Source organism: Dipodomys merriami, unplaced genomic scaffold (genome assembly GCF_024711535.1).
Source record: "Dipodomys merriami isolate MVZ:Mamm:240054 unplaced genomic scaffold, mDipMer1.0.p SCAF_6, whole genome shotgun sequence".
NCBI classification, from domain to species: Eukaryota; Metazoa; Chordata; class Mammalia; order Rodentia; family Heteromyidae; genus Dipodomys; species Dipodomys merriami.
The window spans coordinates 172,761-188,695 of NW_027206179.1; the positions used below are offsets into that span (position 1 = coordinate 172,761).

At 57.0% G+C, this 15,935-nt stretch overlaps 2 protein-coding genes across 7 annotated transcripts; both read left to right on the plus strand.

The window, feature by feature from the left end:
- Positions 1–64: 64 nt before the first annotated feature.
- Positions 65–6,396, plus strand: Rln3 (relaxin 3). Of its 2 annotated transcripts, none has more exons than XR_011367859.1 (2): positions 65–513; positions 5,783–5,839. XR_011367859.1 is itself a non-coding variant. In XM_070002133.1 (2 exons), exons 1-2 carry the CDS (start codon positions 4,055–4,057, stop codon positions 6,007–6,009), a joined length of 423 nt encoding a protein of 140 aa, XP_069858234.1. In that variant the 3' UTR covers positions 6,010–6,396. The 2 variants fall into 2 exon arrangements, 1 of the variants encoding a protein (XP_069858234.1); XM_070002133.1 differs by lacking the exon at positions 65–513 and adding an exon at positions 4,055–4,250 and having other exon boundaries at positions 5,783–6,396.
- A 224-nt stretch (positions 6,397–6,620) lies between these two features.
- Positions 6,621–15,783, plus strand: Il27ra (interleukin 27 receptor subunit alpha). 5 transcript variants are annotated; one of them, XM_070002134.1, is made up of 14 exons: positions 6,621–6,772; positions 7,201–7,318; positions 8,501–8,658; positions 8,752–8,909; positions 9,536–9,695; positions 9,833–9,909; positions 11,215–11,398; positions 11,738–11,926; positions 13,460–13,564; positions 13,653–13,811; positions 14,060–14,185; positions 14,914–15,007; positions 15,129–15,225; positions 15,329–15,783. In XM_070002134.1, exons 1-14 carry the CDS (start codon positions 6,676–6,678, stop codon positions 15,725–15,727), a joined length of 2,121 nt encoding a protein of 706 aa, XP_069858235.1. In that variant the 5' UTR covers positions 6,621–6,675; the 3' UTR covers positions 15,728–15,783. The 5 variants fall into 5 exon arrangements, with proteins under 5 accessions (XP_069858235.1, XP_069858236.1, XP_069858237.1 ...); XM_070002135.1 differs by having other exon boundaries at positions 15,132–15,225; XM_070002136.1 differs by having other exon boundaries at positions 13,463–13,564.
- The last annotated feature ends 152 nt before the right edge of the window (positions 15,784–15,935 follow it).

The window sequence follows — 15,935 nt, forward strand, 5'->3', positions numbered from 1 at the left end:
CAGCACTGCCCCCTCTGTGACGTCAGCGGCCGGGCCGGAGCGCGGTGACGTCACGAGCACACCTCCCTCTCCTCCCCCGCCCCGCCGCCGTCCCGGGTGGAGTTTGGGCCTGGGGTGCCGCGGCGGGGTCGGGACCCGCGTCACCCCCACCTTCCCCCCCGCTCCGCGCCCAGCGGCCCGGAAAGGTCAGGCCCCGGCCCCGCGGTGTGCGGCGGCTCCGCCACGCGGCCGCCGGGAAAGGTCTCCCCGAGGCGGCGGCTTAATCAGCTCGGGCCGCGCGGGCGATAAGCAAAGGTCAGCGCCCCGCGTCGGCCGGGCGCGCGGGCTGCGCTCCGGGGCTCGGCCCCCCCTCCTGACCGACACCTGTTCCTCGGGGACGTGCACACGGCCCCACGGGGCGCGCGCACACCGAACCATCTAGATAAAGGACAGTGGAATGCGAGCCTCTTAGTCGTTCCTGCTGGGGCTTGAACTCGGGGCCTGGCTGTCCCCGACCCAGCTCCGCTGCTCCAGGTGAGCGCGCTACCCCTTGCGCCACTTCCGGTTTTCTGGCGGTTCATTGGAGATGAGAGTCTCCCGGACTTCGCTGCCCGGGCTGGCTTTGCACCGCGATCCTCAGATCTCAGCCTCCTGAGGAGCTGGGATGACAGGCGCGAGCCCCCGGCCCGGCCGCCAGGCCTTTGAAATAGCAGGGGAAAAAAGGTAACGGGGAAAGACACCCCCCCACACACCGTGAGGAACCAAGTATCCAAGTGTTGCCCCGGGCCGGGCGCCCGCGCCTGGCGGCGGGAGGCCTGAGTCCTCCAGCTTCAGTTGGAGCTTTGCGATTGGGTTGTGGTGGTGGTGCTTGTCCCTTTGGAGTCTGACATTGTGAGGACGCGCGGAGCTGACAGGTGCTCAACCTCACAAGCTCTGCCAATGCCCATCAGAGGCCCAGTTGCTCTGGAGGCTGAGATAGGGTGACCATTGAACCCAGGAGTTCGAAGCTAGCCTAGGTTATAGGTTATAGGTTATATAGGCTAACACCTATAATCCTAGAAAACTAGGAAGCTGAGATCAGGAGGCTCAAGGTTCAAAACCAGCCTGGGCAGAAAAAACTGTGAGACACTTATCTCCAAAAATAGCTAGGAAAAAGCCAGGATGAAGATATGGCTCAAGTGGTAGAGCATCAGCCAAGCAAGTGAAGCGAGAACTAGAGGTTCTGAGTTCAAACTCCAGCAGAAAGAAGGGGGGGGCTAACTAGGCTATCTGGGTAAAAATAAAAGGTGAAGGAGAAAGGAAAGGTGCATTTTAGCATCCAAAGATGAGCTAGACAGGTAACAGTGACCAGATAATTCTACAGAAATCCTCCCAAAGGATCAAGTAGAACAGCACCCCACATAGAAGAGGGGAAATGGTTCCCCAGTTCAGGCACAGGCTAGGGGTGGTCTGGCCGGCAGCTGGTCCCCCATCTGGGGACTTACCAGGGCCTGAATGTGACCTCCACAGCAAGGAAAGCAGCCACACTTCCGGACTGTCTGCGTCACCCAGATGAGCCCCAACCCTGACAAGTCCCTGTCTGAAGTCAGGAAGTGTCCTAGAATAAATAATAGCAAGCCAGGCTCTGGTGGTTCACACCCCTAATCTCAGGAAGCTGAGGTCTGAGGATGTCAGTTCAAAGCCAACCCAGGCAGGAAAGCTCATGAGACCCTTAGCTCCGATGAAGCACCAAAATAGTTGGAAATGGAGTTGTGGCTCAAATGGTAGAGCACTAGCCTTGGGCAAAAAACCTCAAGGACAGCTCCCAAGGCCTTGATTTCAAGCCCGAGTGCGCTCACGCGCATGCGCGCACACCCCCCCACACACACACACCAAGTTCCATTAGGTATGAAACATGGCATTGTGATTACACAGGAAAGTGTGCTGATTGGTTTTTCAGAGATGCACCTTGCAGTATTTAGAAATACCGATGTCTTGCCAGGCATGGTGGCACATGTCTGTAATCCCAGCTACCCTGGAGGAGTGTGATCAGAAGGATCACGATTTACAACCACTCTGGACAGAAAAGGTTACAAGACACTTTCTCAAGAAACTCATAAGTACCGGTCATCCCAGCTCCAATGGGAAGCCAAACACACACACACACACACACACACACACACAGAGCAACAACAGGAACTTTGCTGTGAACTACATTTCTGCCCCTTCCTGCTGTGTATGCTTCTCCGGCGTGGTGACTTGGGCTCTCTGTGCTGTGGTTTCCTCCACTGCATAACGAAGTTTCAGTGAGTGTGCCAGCACCAAGTTTCTTGTGTCTTAAATGTCATGTCTTCTAGGCACATTCTCATTGGATTCGAACTCTGTCCCTTTGTCCTTTTCTGGCTCACCAACTCCTGGCCAGGGTGCCCTTCAGTGCGAGTCACCAACCAAGGGCAATGTTCCAGCAGTCAGGGGTCACATCTGATTGTGCTGCTTCCAAAGGACTGATGACTAACCGCTGGTCCCCCGGGCAGCCTCTGCCCTTTCCTGTCATCCCCAGCGGGAGCTGGTGCTCAGCAAATGCATACAGGTCTCTTGACCTCATAGAGAAGCAGAAATCGGGGCTCGACTTCACTGGGCTTTAGTCCTGGTTCCTGTGTGAGCTTGGACAATAACCTGAACCCCTCTGGGTCCAAAAGAAGGTCGAGAGAAGAATATCTGTAGCCGGGCCAGACGCTGGTGGCTCACGCCTGTCATCCTAGCTTTGACTCAGGAGGCTGAGATCTGAGAATCACAGTTCAAAGCCAGCCCGGGCAGGAAAGTCTGTGAGACTCTTATCTCCAGTGAACCACCAGAAAACTGGAAGTGGCGCTGTGATTCAAGTACTAGAGTGCTCATCTTGAGCTGAAGAGCTGAGGGACAGCGCCCAGGCCTGGAGTTCAAGTCCCACAGTTCAAGTCCCACAAGTGTATCAGCTTCCCTCAGGGCTGCCTGGAGACCTTGATAACCTGTGCGTCTGTTTTGCCAGTCCTGAGGCTTGAACTCGGCCTGGGCGCTGTCACTGAGCTGCTTTTGTTCAAGGCTAGCGGCTCTACCACTTGAGCCACAGCGCCACTTCCGGCTTTTTCTGTGTTTGTGGTACTCAGCAATCGAACCCAAGGCTTCGTGTGTGCTAGGCAAGCACTCTACCACTGAGCCACCTTCCCAGCCTTGTCCCTGAACTCTTTTCCTCAAGGCTAGTGCTCTAACCCTTGAGCCACAGCTCAACTTCCGGCTTCTTGGTGGTTGATTGGAGATAAGAGTCTCGAGAACTTTTCTGCCCAGGCTGGCTCCGAACCTTGATCCTCAGAGCTCATTCTCCTAAGTAACTAGGGTGACAAGTGTTAGCCACCGGCACATGACCCTTTTCTTTTTTTCCTCTTTCTGGGGCTTGAACTCAGGGGCTAGACCCTGTCCCTGAACTTTTTCTTTTTTTGCTCAAGGCTGGTGCTCTACCACTTGGACCATGCCTCTAGCTAATTGAGAATGGAGTCTCACAGATTTTCCTGACCAGGCTGGCTTTGACTAGCAAGCCTCTAGTTCTCAGCCTCCTGAGTGGCTAGGATTATAGGTATGAGCTACGGTGCCCAGCCCTGGTGTACTTTGAAGACAGGATGTTGCATGGCCCAGATTGATTCACTGTGGACTCCTGGGCTCAACAGATCCCTTGGGTCTGTAGCTGGGCTTACAGGTGTGCATCACGACACCCAGATAGGGTACCTGTGTCTTCCAGGGGTCTGGCTGTGCCCTCTCGAGCTTCTGGTGTCTGTACTCTTGGTGCAGAATATAAATGAGGGATTTGTGGCCTCCTTGTGTGGAAGGTGACAGAGCGCTGAGTCCTGACCCGCCGTCCCTGGCGAAAGGTTATCTCTTGATGGAAGACCGTGAAAGGTCGGGTTGCAGGGGAGTCATACCCGTCTCCCTTCTGTTGGGAGGTTGATAAGAGAGGTCACGGTCTTCCTTCAGGCAGGGTGGGGGGAGCCATGAGGTATAAATGGGGGGCCTGAAAGCTGGGGGATGCTGAGCCATCTTCCCGCCCGAGGTGTCTCTGTGCAACATGGCCAAGTGCTCGCTGCTGCTGCTGCTGCTGCTGCTGGGCTGGGTGCTGGCTGGGGACCTGGCGCGGGGGGCCGAGGCTCGAGCGGCGCCCTATGGGGTGAAACTCTGTGGCCGAGAATTCATCCGAGCTGTCATCTTTACCTGTGGGGGTTCCCGGTGGAGGCGCGGGGACTTCCTGACCCATGACTTGCTGGGTGAGCCTTGGGGGGCGGGGGGCCTGGCGTACCTGTGGGTCCCTGGAGTCGGGGACAGGGGCTCAGGGAGGGGACGGAGAGGTAGCGTGTCTGCCCACCACCTTCATGGCTGCTGAGCTGCCAGATTCCAAAATGGAAAAACTGACTTCTTTGGCTCACGCCTGTAAAATCCTAGCTACTCGAGAGACTGAGATCTAGGTTCGAAGCCAGCCCGGGCAGGGAAGTCTGTGAGACACATTTTTTATTTGTATTTTTGGTAGGTCTTGGGGCTTGAACTCTAGGCCTGGGCGCTGTCCCTCAGCTCTTCAGTTCAAGACAAGCGCTCTACCACTTGAGCCACAGCACCACTTCTGGTTTTCTGGTGGTTCATTGGAGTCTCAGGAGTCTGCGCTCCTCAGATCTCAGCCTCCTGAGTAGCTGACAGGTGTAAGCCACCAGTGCCTGGCTTGAGATTATGTCCAGCAAAAAGCCAGAAGGGAAGCTGTGGCTTGAGTGGTTAAAAAGCTAATGGGTAGCGCCTGTGCCCTGAGCTCAAGTCCCAGCACTCTCTCTCTCTCTCTCTCTCTCTCTCTCTCTCTCACACACACACACACACACACACACACACACACAGAGGTAGAATGAAGGCAGGATTTGGACAGCTGGTGTGCGATCTCCCTGACATCAGACTTCCCCTCACTGAGCCACCGCATCCACCCCTGTGGTGAGCACTGCAGGGTACTCCAATGCACCCGTGAAGTCTCAACAGATACAGCTGGGGTCCATGGGGTCCAGAAGGACCACTGATAGGGGAGGGCAGGAAATGGAGTTTCCCCAGAGGAGAAGGCCTGGGAAAAGAATACTCACCATGAAGATGATGATGATGATGGAGAGATGGCAGAGATGGAGGAAGGAAAGATGGGGGGATGGAGGGATGGAGGAAAGACTATGGAAGATGGAGGAAGATGGATGGATGGATGGATGGATGGATGGATGGATGGGTAGATGGAGGGAGGACGGCTGGCTGGCTGGAAGGTGGATGGATGATGGGTGGGTAAATGGACATGAAAGACTGTAAAAGCTGCAGCCTTGGCTATGTATACCCCCACGGTTCCCTCAGGAGCCACGCCCCTCTTTGGTAAGTAGGTGACCCGTGAACAGCAGATCCTGGGGTGGTCCTTGGGAGAAGGGACATCATTTGTGCATGTAAAATAGCACTTGGCAAACGGTAAGAATTCAACAACCGTGATCACTGTGTGTGTGTGTGTGCGCGCGTGTGTGTGCGCGCGCGTGTGCATGCGTGTGTGTGTGCGTGTGCGTGTGCACCATCCTAGGGTTTGAACTCACAGCCTGCATGCTGTCTCTGTGGTTTTTCTTTTGTTTGCTCATGGTGGGCCTTTACCGCTTGAGCCCCAGCTCCCCTGAGCAGAATTCACTCCTGGAGTTCACAAGACGGGATCCCAAGCCCCGGCAGATCCCTTGTGGACTGGAGACGGTCTCCTGGGGCTGAGCCCAGGGAACCCCTAGCCCTGTGGTTCTTCTTTCCTTGGCAGGAGAGGTGTTCTCAGACGCAGAGAGCCTGGCGGGCGAGAGGGACGAGGCCGTGGGCTCCAGCGAATGGCTGTCCCTCACCAAGCCCCACCAGGCCTTTGATGAAGGCCGGCCAAGCTGGCAGGGCCCCCCCGGGCCTCCACGGGGCGGCCGGGATGTCCTGACCGGCCTCTCAAGCAACTGCTGCAAGTGGGGTTGCAGCAAAAGTGACATCAGCAGCCTCTGCTAGGCTGGGGGTGCGGGCACCCACCCGATGGCATTACTCCATCCACAATGGCAGGGTCCAGGAGCTCTGGGCTGGGGGGGGGTTCATTCTCTCCTGAACCCCCTCCCCCTATCCAGCCATGATCCCTGACCAGCCTGGCCTGACCCTGGGCCCCAAGATCCCAGCCTGAACCCCAGGATCCCCCACACCTGCGGGGTACATCTGTGTCCCGACTCTTCCCAAATTAGCCACCTCCAGACCTACTGCCTATCTTCCCCCTCCCCCCCATTATGGATTATGGCCACTTTCCCTTGGCCAGCCCTAATGACATCTATGTCCCCCTCCACACCCCACCCCAACCCCCCACTGGGCACCCGAAGGACAGCACCAGAGTCCCCGTACCCCACTTCCCCGAACCCCAATAATAAAAGTTACTTGCAGAGCGAGTTGTGTGTCATTGGGCCGAGTGAGCAGGGGAAGGGGAAGCAGATCTTGGGGGGCGGGGTGCATGCCCCCATCGACGCTCTCTGGCGCTGTGATGGGGTTTCCCCGCTGGGGAAGGGGCGGGGACGCGGGGGGGGCGGGGGCGGCGGCGGCTGCGCTTCCCGTCCCCGCCTCCCCTGCGTCGGGGACTCGCGCTCCAGGGGCCAGGCCACGCCGGGCGGAGCCTCACGGGGTCCCCGGGGAGCCATGCGGGGGACCCCTGCCGTCCCCTTCTGGCCGTGGCCGAAGCTGGCGCTGCTGCCGGTGGCGGTTTTTGTGCTGTGCCGAGGGACGCGGCCCCAGGGTGAGTGGTGACACTTGGGTGGCACTTGGTGACGCGCGTGCGCGCTGGCGCCCCGGGAGCCGGGAGCGGGGCGCAGGGCGCGGCGCGGGGCGCCCGGGCGGGGGTGAACCCTCGGGGCGATAACAGGATGTGGCTGGCAGAAGCGAAGATGACTCGTTTTACCCGCCCCCCCCTCCGCCAGCCTGGAGCTGGACCCGGGAGCCCGGCACCCCTTCCTGCTCCTCATTTCTTTCAGGGACCCCCCCCCCAGCGTAGGGCAATCGTTGGAAGCCCGGGAAAGTGGAAGTGGGGTGGGGATGCGATTCGGGGGTAGGACGCTTGCCTGTCTGGGCCAGGCCTGTGCTCCCAGCCGTCAGCTTAGGAAAGTTGGGGTGCACAGGCGGCGGTGGGGGGAAGGGTGTGAGCCCCTTGCTTGGGCCCCTCTGCAGGCAGGACGGGGCCCCTGCAGTGTTACACAGTTGGCCCCTCGGGGGACCTGCACTGCTCCTGGGAGCCTCGTGGGGACGTGGGGAGCCCTTCTGCGCTTCACCTCCAGAGCCAGAAATAGTGAGTACTCCTGGGGTGTTTTGGGGAAACTGAGGCACTTGAATTCCAGTTTGTCCTAGGTCCTGCTTACCCCCCTCCCCCCTTCCTCAAGTCCAACTCCCCTACTCTAGGTTCCCCTCCTTTCCTCCCTGTCCCCCCCACCCCTGTGTTTTTGACAGTTGTGGGGCTTGAACTCTGTCTCTCAGCTCTTTGACTCAAAGCGAGCGCTCTACCACTTGAGCCACGGGCCACTGCCAGTTCACTTGTGGCTTTGTTGGAGATAAGAATCTCACAGATTAGCCAGGCGCTGGTGGCTCATGCCTGTCATCCTAGGTACTCAGGAGGCTGAGATCTGAGGATCGCGGTTCAAAGCCAGCCCAAGCAGGAGAGACCTTGAGACTCCTAACTCCAATAAACCACCAGAAAACCGGAAGTGGCGCTGTGGCTCAAGTGGTAGAGCGCTCTCCTTGAACTGAAGAGCTGAGAGACAGCGCCCAGGCCCAGAGTTCAAGCCCCACGACCGACAAAAAAAAAAAAAAAAAGAATCTCACGGATTTTTCCTGCCAGGCTGGCTTTGAACCACGATCCTCACATCTCAGCTTCCTGAGTAGCTGGGATGTCAGGCGTGAGCCACAGACACCTGTCTGTGTGCCCCTCTTAATCTACAATCTTGGAGGGGTGATCTCTTGCACACCTGGCAGCCTAGCTCACTGGAGGCTGGGACAAGAGGATTGCCAGTTCAAGGTCAGCCTGGAGCTAAGGAGCAAGACCCGGTCTCCAAATAAATACATTGCACAAATAACAGTATTTAGTTTTAGGGTTCGTTCTGGGGGTTCAAGCACTTAAGAACATGACAAGAAGGAAATGTTTAAGAATATGAAGTGAGCCGGGTGCAGTGGCTCACGCCTGTCATCCTAGCTACTCAGGAGGCTGAGATCTAAGGATCACGGTTCAAAGCCAGCCCAGGTAGGAAAGTCCAGGAGACTTTTATCTCCAATTAACTAGCCGGAAATGGCACCGTGGCTCCAAGTGGTAGAGCACCAGCCCTGAGTGAAAAAAAAAACAAAACCAAAAACTGAGGGACAGTGGCCAGCCTAGGGGGGCTTCGCGCCCCAACAGTGCGGGCCTCAGGTGGGTGCGTGTGGGTGTCATGCGCCTTGGCCCAGGCCGGCGTGGGTCCTTCCCTTGCATCCGTCCCCACAGCCATTCTCACAGAATCCGGAAGGTGGCAGTGCCCTCTGGGCAGCACTGGGTGACCATTCCCCGGGGACACCTCACCACGGCCGACAGACTCCTCGTCTGGGGAACCCAGGCAGACCGACCTCTCTGGCCCCAAGTCTCAGTGAACCTAGAAACACAAAGTAATGTGCCAGGAAGTTTGGGGGTGCTGTGGGACATGGTCCTGGGGGGTCCCCTTCCCCCTCCTCAGTGTGCCCTGGCCCACCCTCCCGCAGTGAGACCCGATGCCCTCCGCCTCCAGCCCGATGTGGAGTTTTCAGAGCACCCACCCCTGGAGGCCTCTCTGCAGTGGGCACCCCCGCGGTGGCCCCCCCACAAGCCTCTCACCTGCCAGTTCCGCTACCGGAGGTGTCAGGAGGCCAGTTGGACCCTGGTGAGTGTCAGCAGCAAGACACACACACACACACACACACACACACACTCTCTCTCTCTCTCTCTCTCTCTCTCTCATCTCATCCCAAGCAAGGCTGGGCTCGCAAGCTGATGAGTCTCTTTGCTCACACCTGTAATCCCAGCTCCTCAGGTGGCTGAGCTATGCGTGAGGATCCTGGTTCAAAGCCAGCTGGGGTAGGAAAGTCTCAAATATTCTTTTTTTTTTTTTTTTTTTTTTTTGGTGGGTCATGGGTCTTGAACTCTGGGCCTGGGCGCTGTCCCTCAGCTCTTCGGCTCAAGGCTAGCGCTCTACCACTTGAGCCACAGCGCCACTTCTGACTTTTTCTGCTTATGTGGTGCTGAGGAATCGAACCCAAGGCCTCATGCATGTGAGGCAAGCGCTCTACCACTGAGCCACCTTCCCAGCCCTCGAAGATTCTTATCTCCCACGGATTAGCAAAAAAAGCAGAAAGTAGAGCTGTGGCTCAAGTGGTAGAGCGCCAGCTTTGAGCACAGAGAGCTCCAGGACAGCGCCCAGGCCCAGAGTTCAAGCCCCAGGACCAACAACAAATAAAATTTTAAAAATAAAGTTTCCCTTAGCCCCACCCCTCCCATCTTGTCTCTCAGCTGCAGCCTGAACTAAAGACCATTCCGATGAGCCCTGTTGAGATTCAGGATCTTGAACCTGCCACCAGCTACAATGTGTCCGGCCGCTGCCGCGTGGAGGAAGCGGAAGATCTGTGGGGCGAGTGGAGCCCCGCCCTCTCCTTCCAGACCCCGCCCTCTGGTGAGCCCCGCCCTCTGGGGAAGCCCCGCCCACATATCCACCCTCTGGGGACGCCCCGCCCTCGCCCCGCCCCTCCTGGAAAACCTGGCCAATCACGGCTTCTCTCATCTGCTCCTTCCTCTCACCTGGTTTGCTAGGGCCAGATGATGTGTGGGTATCAGGGAATTTCTGCCAGACTTGGGGTGCCCAGGAGGAGCTCCTGCTTCTGTGGAAGGTAAACTGGAAAAACCCCAAGTAACAATGCTAGAAATAAGACCGTTCCAGGCGCAGGTGGCTCACGCCTGCCATCCCAGCCACTCAGGATGCCGAGGTCTGAGGATCGCAGTTCCAAGCCAGTCCAGGCAGGAAAGTCTGTGACACTCTTATATCCTCCTTGTTTATTTATTTATCAATGTATCTACTTAATGCTGTGATCCTGTGATCCCATCCAGATCATTGTATATAATCAACAACAGCCCTACCACTGAGAAACATCTCCTGCTTCCATGTTTATTTAGTATGTTAATAAATGTTATGGGAGGAAAAAAAAAAAATGAAGCCAGGCACTGATGGCTCACGCTTGTAATCCTAGCTACTCTGGTGACTAAGATCTGAGGATCAAGGTTCAAAGCCACCCCGGGCAAGAAAGTCTGAGAAACCCTTATCTCCAATGAACTACTAGAAAACCAGAAATGGAGCTGTAGCTCAAAGTGGTAGAGCAAAAGAGCTCAGGGGACAGCATCCATGACCTGAGTCCAAGCCCATGACAGAGGGGGAGGGGAAGGGAGGGAGGGAGGGAGGCAGGAGGGAGGGAGAGGACAGGTTTGAACCAGGATCCTCAGATCTCAGCCTTCTGAGTAGTCAGGATTACAGGCTGGAGCCACCGATGCCTAGCTTAGTGTTCTAATTATAGCATTAGGTAGAAAAGGAAATAAGATTTGCTACATAAGGACAAAAGATTCAGTTCCCGGGATGACACAAGAGTCATAAATCTGTATGCACCCAATAACATGGCTTCAAACTCATAAAGCAAAACATCCGCAGCACTTAAGGAGAAAACCCTGAATCCATAAACATGGTGAGGGCTTTTAACACAGAACTCTCTCTCTCTCTCTCTCTCTCTCTCTCTCTCTCTCTCTCTCTCTCTCTCTCTGTCTCTCTGTCTCTCTGTCTCTCTGTCTCTCTTCCCTCCTCCTCCTCCTCTTCTTCTTCTTCTTCTTCTGTCTTGGGGCTTGAACTCTGGGCCTGGGCGCTGTCCCTCAGCTCTTCAGCTCAAGGCTAGCGCTCTACCACTTGAGCCACAGCGCCACTTCTGGCTTTTTCTGTGTATGTAGTACTGAGGAATAGAACCCAGGCCTCATGCATGCAAGGCAAGCGCTCTACCACTGAGTCACCTTCCCAGTCCCCCCCCCCTTCTTAGTAATTTCATCAAGCAGATGGGAAACAAATTAAGATCTAGAAAATCGGACCTCACCAAGATGCCCGGTTGAGGTCTGGTTTATGGAGGAGACATTAACCTCTTCCTTCTCTCCGTCATCAGGCCTCTGGCCTGTGTGCCCAGGTGAGCTACACGGCCTGGTTCTGGCTTGCAGAGAAGAGTGTGAGGGAGGAAGGCGTCTCCTGTTGTCATTTCCTCATCCCCACCCGGGCAGAGTGGGCATCGGTGTCTGCTGACAATGCCATTCCCTGGGCACCGCTCACCAATCTCTCTTTGCTCTGCTTGGGTAAGTTAGAAACCTCAGCCAGGGGCTGGTAGCTCACGCCTGCAGTCTCAGCTACTCAGGGAGGTTGAGATATGAGGATCACAGTTCAAAGCCAGCCTGGGCAGGAAACGTCCGTGAGACTCTGATGTCCAATGAACTATCAGAAAATGAAAAGTAGCACTGTGGCTCAGAGTGGTAGAGTGCTAGCCTTGAGCATAAAAAGCTCAGGGACAGCACCCAGGCTCTGAGTTCAAGTCCTGGCACTGGCACATACATACAAAAAAAAAAAGATCATGAACTCCCTGTGCCCAGGAGGGCGGAAGGGCACCGCGCCGAGGCTTTTCCCTCCCTCCCTTCTAGCTCCGGAGTCTGCCCCTCGTGGCGTGCAGGTCAGAGGCCTTGCCGGGGGCATGGAGCTACTGGTGACCTGGGAACCGGGAACCGGGGAGGTGTCTGAGTTTGTGGTGGACTGGACAAGAGACGGTGACCCTCAGGAGACCCTCAGCTGGATCCGGTGCTCCCCCAGGAACCGCAGCGCTGTGCTGCCAGGTGAGGCCTTGGTACCTCCAGGAGGGCCTTAGTCCACTTCCCATTGCTGTAACAAAATGCCCGAGGCATTGAGTATAAAGAACAGAGGTTTGCTCTGCTCATGGTTTGGAGACGGGAGCCCATGACGCTGGCTCTATGCTGGCAGGGGACCGTGGTGGGACCCCAGGACAGAGGGGCTGATCACAAGGTGCCACAGGAAGTCAGAGTGGGTTCTAAGTGTGACGTGAAAGCTGGGGCTGGGTGGCTCCCTCCTGTAATCTCAGCTACTCGGGAGGCTGAGATCTGAGGATGGCAATTTGAAGCCAGCCCTGCGTGGTAGGAAAGTCCGTGCAAGTCTTATTTCCAGTGAACCACAAATGGAAAACCTGAAATGGAGCTGTGATGGAGTGCGAGAGCAAAAAATGATTTTTTTTTTTTTTGGACAGTCGTGGGTTTCGAACTCTGGGCCTACGCGCTGTCCCTCAGCTCTTCAGTCCAAGAGTAATTAGTGCTCTATCACTTGAACCACAGCACCATTTTTGGTTTTTTGATGGTTCATTGGCGATGAGTCTCACAGACTTTGCTGCCTGGGCTGGCTTTGAACCGCAATCCCAGATCTCAGCCCCCTGAGTAGCTAGGATGACAGGCATGAGCCACCGGTGCCCAGCTTGAATATTTTTTTTTTAAACCCAATCAAGTTCAGCACTCATACTATGAGTTCAAGGCCCAGGATTGGCACACACACACAAATAATAAGCCAGGTGCTGGTGGCTCACACCTGTAATCCTAACTACTTAAGAGGCTGAGATCTGAGGATCATGGTTCAAACCAGCCGGAGCAGAAAAGTCCATGAGACTCTTATCTCCAATAAACCACCAGAAAACCAGAAACCAGAACTGGGGGCTGGGAAGGTGGCCCAGTGGTAGAGCGCTTGCCTTTCATGCATGAGGCCCTGGTTCGATTCCTCAGCACTGCTGGAAGTGGAGCTGTGGCTCAAGTGGTAGAGCGCTAGCCTTGAGCTGAAGAGCTGAGGGACAGCGCCCAGGCCCAGAGTTCAAGCCCATGGCTGACAAAAAAATAAGTAAATAAATAAAAGGAATAAATAAGAGCAAGTATGGGGGGTCCATAAAATCTTAATTTCTTTCTTTTTTCCTCTCTCTCTCTGTTTTAAAATTCTTTTGGTCAATCCTGGGGCTTGAACTCATGGCCTGGGCGCTGTCCCTGAGCTTCTTCTGCTCAAGGCTAGCGCTCTACCACTTCAGCCACAGCGCCACTTCCAGCTCTTTCTGTGTCTGTGGTGCTGAGGAATGGAACCCAGGGCTTCGTGCATGCCAGGCCAGGCGGGCACTGTACCACTGAGCCGCCTTCCCAGCCCCTCCCTGACTCATTGCTTAACTGTACTGCTTTTTCCAGGGGTCACCTCCAACCTGGAAATAAATGACTTACACACCCCAAGCTTTGTCCGGGGTGTCCTGCTGGGGACCTGGGCTTGCAGGAAGTGACCAATGGGGGGCTGGGGTTCGTCTCTGAGAGGTTTTGCCTTTCTCCACCAAGCAGGGGAGTTCGAAGGAGGGGTCCCCTACCAGATCAGGGTGACAGCTGTCTCCCCAGTGGGCTTGGCCCCGGCCCCTGCAGTCTGGGGGTTCAGAGAGGAACGAGGTAAGCAGGGTTTGGAGGATGGGCTGGGGGAGAGGAAGGGGGCTCTAGAACTCAGGCAGAACCTGACTGACCCAGCTCTTCCCTCCAGCACCGCGAGTGGGCCCCGCACTTTGGCGGCTCCGAGATGACCCCCCGGGGATCCCCGCTGTAGCATGGGGAGAGGTCCCGAGATCCCTGCTCCGGGGTCACCTCACCCATTACACCTTGTGTGTGCAGAGCCGGACCAGCACCCCCTTCTGCAGGAACGGTAAGCGCTGCCCAGCCCACCCGCGGACCCCACCCGCGGACCCCACCGGCTGACCCTTGCCTCCCTCAGGCCTCAGGAGCCACAGAACGTTCCCCAGAACGCAGTGGCTCTCTTGGCTGTGAGTGGATGGACTCCCATTGGGCCATTCAAAATGAAGACTCTGAGCGCAGTGCCAGTGGCCAAGAGGGGCAAAGGCCCTGTGGCAGGATTTCAGCACATTCCCCCTCCTCTCTGCTTGTGTCCTTCAGTGAGCAGCAGCATCCAGACTGTCACTCTTCCTGACCTTCCCTCGGGTCCCTGCGAGCTGTGGGTGACCGCATCCACCAGCGGCGGACAGGGCCCACCTGGGCCCAGCTTCCGCCTTCACCTGCCAGGTAGAGAGGCTGGGGAGGGACTGTGGGCTCCCTTGGAGGGCCGCAGGGTGCATCCGTTTGGATGGCTGCGCTGGAGACGGAGGCCAGGGCCTCCAGCTTGCTGAACACTGCCTCCCAGCCTGCCTCGCCGGAATTTCCTTTCCATGCTGCGGGTTTTGTGTGGCAGTGAGTCTGGCTCCATCTCTGCCCTTGAACACCTTCAAGATTTCCCCACCCTCGGCCCCGCCCGCGAGCCACGCCCCCACCAGGTCCCACAAGCCACGCCCTCCCCAGATTGCCTCACCTGTAGTCCGGCTCCTTCCCAAGAGTCCCCACCCCCACTGACAAGCCACGCCCCTACGCACAATTCCTTCTGCGCACAAACCCCGCCCCATTCCAAGATTCATCCTATTTAGCTCCGCCCACCAGCAGCCACGCCCCTTCCCCAGCCCAGAGGTGGGTTCCTCTCACTTGGCCACACCCCTCAAAGCCCCGCCCTGACCCAAGATGATTGTACTCTTAGCCCCTCCCGTTAGCAGACCACGCCCCTTCGTGAGTTCTCACTGTGGCCACACCCACCCATAGCCACGCCCCTCGAAGATTGCCTTCGCCTTAGTCACATCCATTCACAAATCCCGCCCCGTTCCAAGTCATCACCCTAGCCCCGCCCACCCACAAGCCACACCCACTTCCCACGGGTCACCCCCTCCCTTCCTGCTGTGCAGCCCTCCCCCCTCCCGCCCCAGCAGATAACACCCTGAAGTGGAAAGTGCTGCCCAGCGTCCTCTCCCTGTGGGCTTTGCTCCTGTTGGGCTGCGGCCTGAGCCTGGCCGCCTCCAGTAGGTGAGGCTGTCTGTCCGTCAGTCTGTCTGTCTGTCTGTGCAGGTGTGTGTGTGGGCATCGTCTGAGCTGATGGTCTGGGATCTCGGGGTGTCTTCTGGGGCCCTGACTCTCACCTCCCCAGCAGGTGCCTCCACCTGCGACACAAGATATTGCCCCAGTGGGTCTGGGAGAAGGTTCCAGATCCTGCCAACAGCCATTCTAGCCAAGGCCCCATAGAGGTAAGCAAGAAGGTGGGCTGCCAGAGTCTTGTCAGGGAAGGGGGGTACGGGGTGGTTACGGGGATCCTGGGGGAGGCGGGGTTGCAGCAGCCTCTCCCTCCAGGAGGTGTTCCAGCCGCAGCCCCCCCAGGACTTGCCCATCCTGGAGGTGGAAGAGGTGGAGCCCCTGCCCGTCGGGAAGCCCCCCAAGGCCTCCACCCCACTTCACTCAGGGTACGAGAAGCATTTCCTGCCTACACCCGAGGAGCTGGGCCTTCTGAGGACCCCAGGGCCCCGGTGCTGGCCTGAGCCTCCCCCCACCCCCACCCCCCACCAGGGGCCTCCAGGCCCCCTGGGTGTCCATGAGACAGAATGCCCGCCTCCCTTGCAGCTGTGCCCTGGACTAAGGCCTCCACAAAGTGGAGAAGTGATGGGGGGGGGGAGACCTCAGGGAACTGAGCCAGACCCAGAAATGGAAACAAGCCTGAATCCCTGGGCGGTGACCTGGATCAGCGCCTGGTGACACCCCCCTCCCTGCAGAACAGGAATGAAGCCCTAATAAACTTTTGTATTTTTGTAGCCATTGTAACTAGGTATCTTTTTGTTACAGCAATGGAATGGATACAATTGATACTCTCTGACTCCCAGCACTGTGCCACTTAGACTTTGTGTTTCCACTGGAGCTGGGATTACAGGTGTACACCCTGGCGCCCAGCCATTGTCTAAGATGG

Bases quoted from the DNA above. Each gene is read 5' to 3' on its own strand.
- Rln3 (XM_070002133.1), top strand. From the start codon at position 4,055: ATGGCCAAGTGCTCGCTGCTGCTGCTGCTGCTGCTGCTGGGCTGGGTG. The intron at 4,251-5,782 runs GTGAGCCTTGGG...TTTCCTTGGCAG, and splicing joins CCTGACCCATGACTTGCTGG to GAGAGGTGTTCTCAGACGCA.
- Il27ra (XM_070002134.1), top strand. From the start codon at position 6,676: ATGCGGGGGACCCCTGCCGTCCCCTTCTGGCCGTGGCCGAAGCTGGCG. The intron at 14,186-14,913 runs GTAGAGAGGCTG...CCGCCCCAGCAG, and splicing joins CTTCCGCCTTCACCTGCCAG to ATAACACCCTGAAGTGGAAA. The intron at 15,008-15,128 runs GTGAGGCTGTCT...TCACCTCCCCAG, and splicing joins AGCCTGGCCGCCTCCAGTAG to CAGGTGCCTCCACCTGCGAC.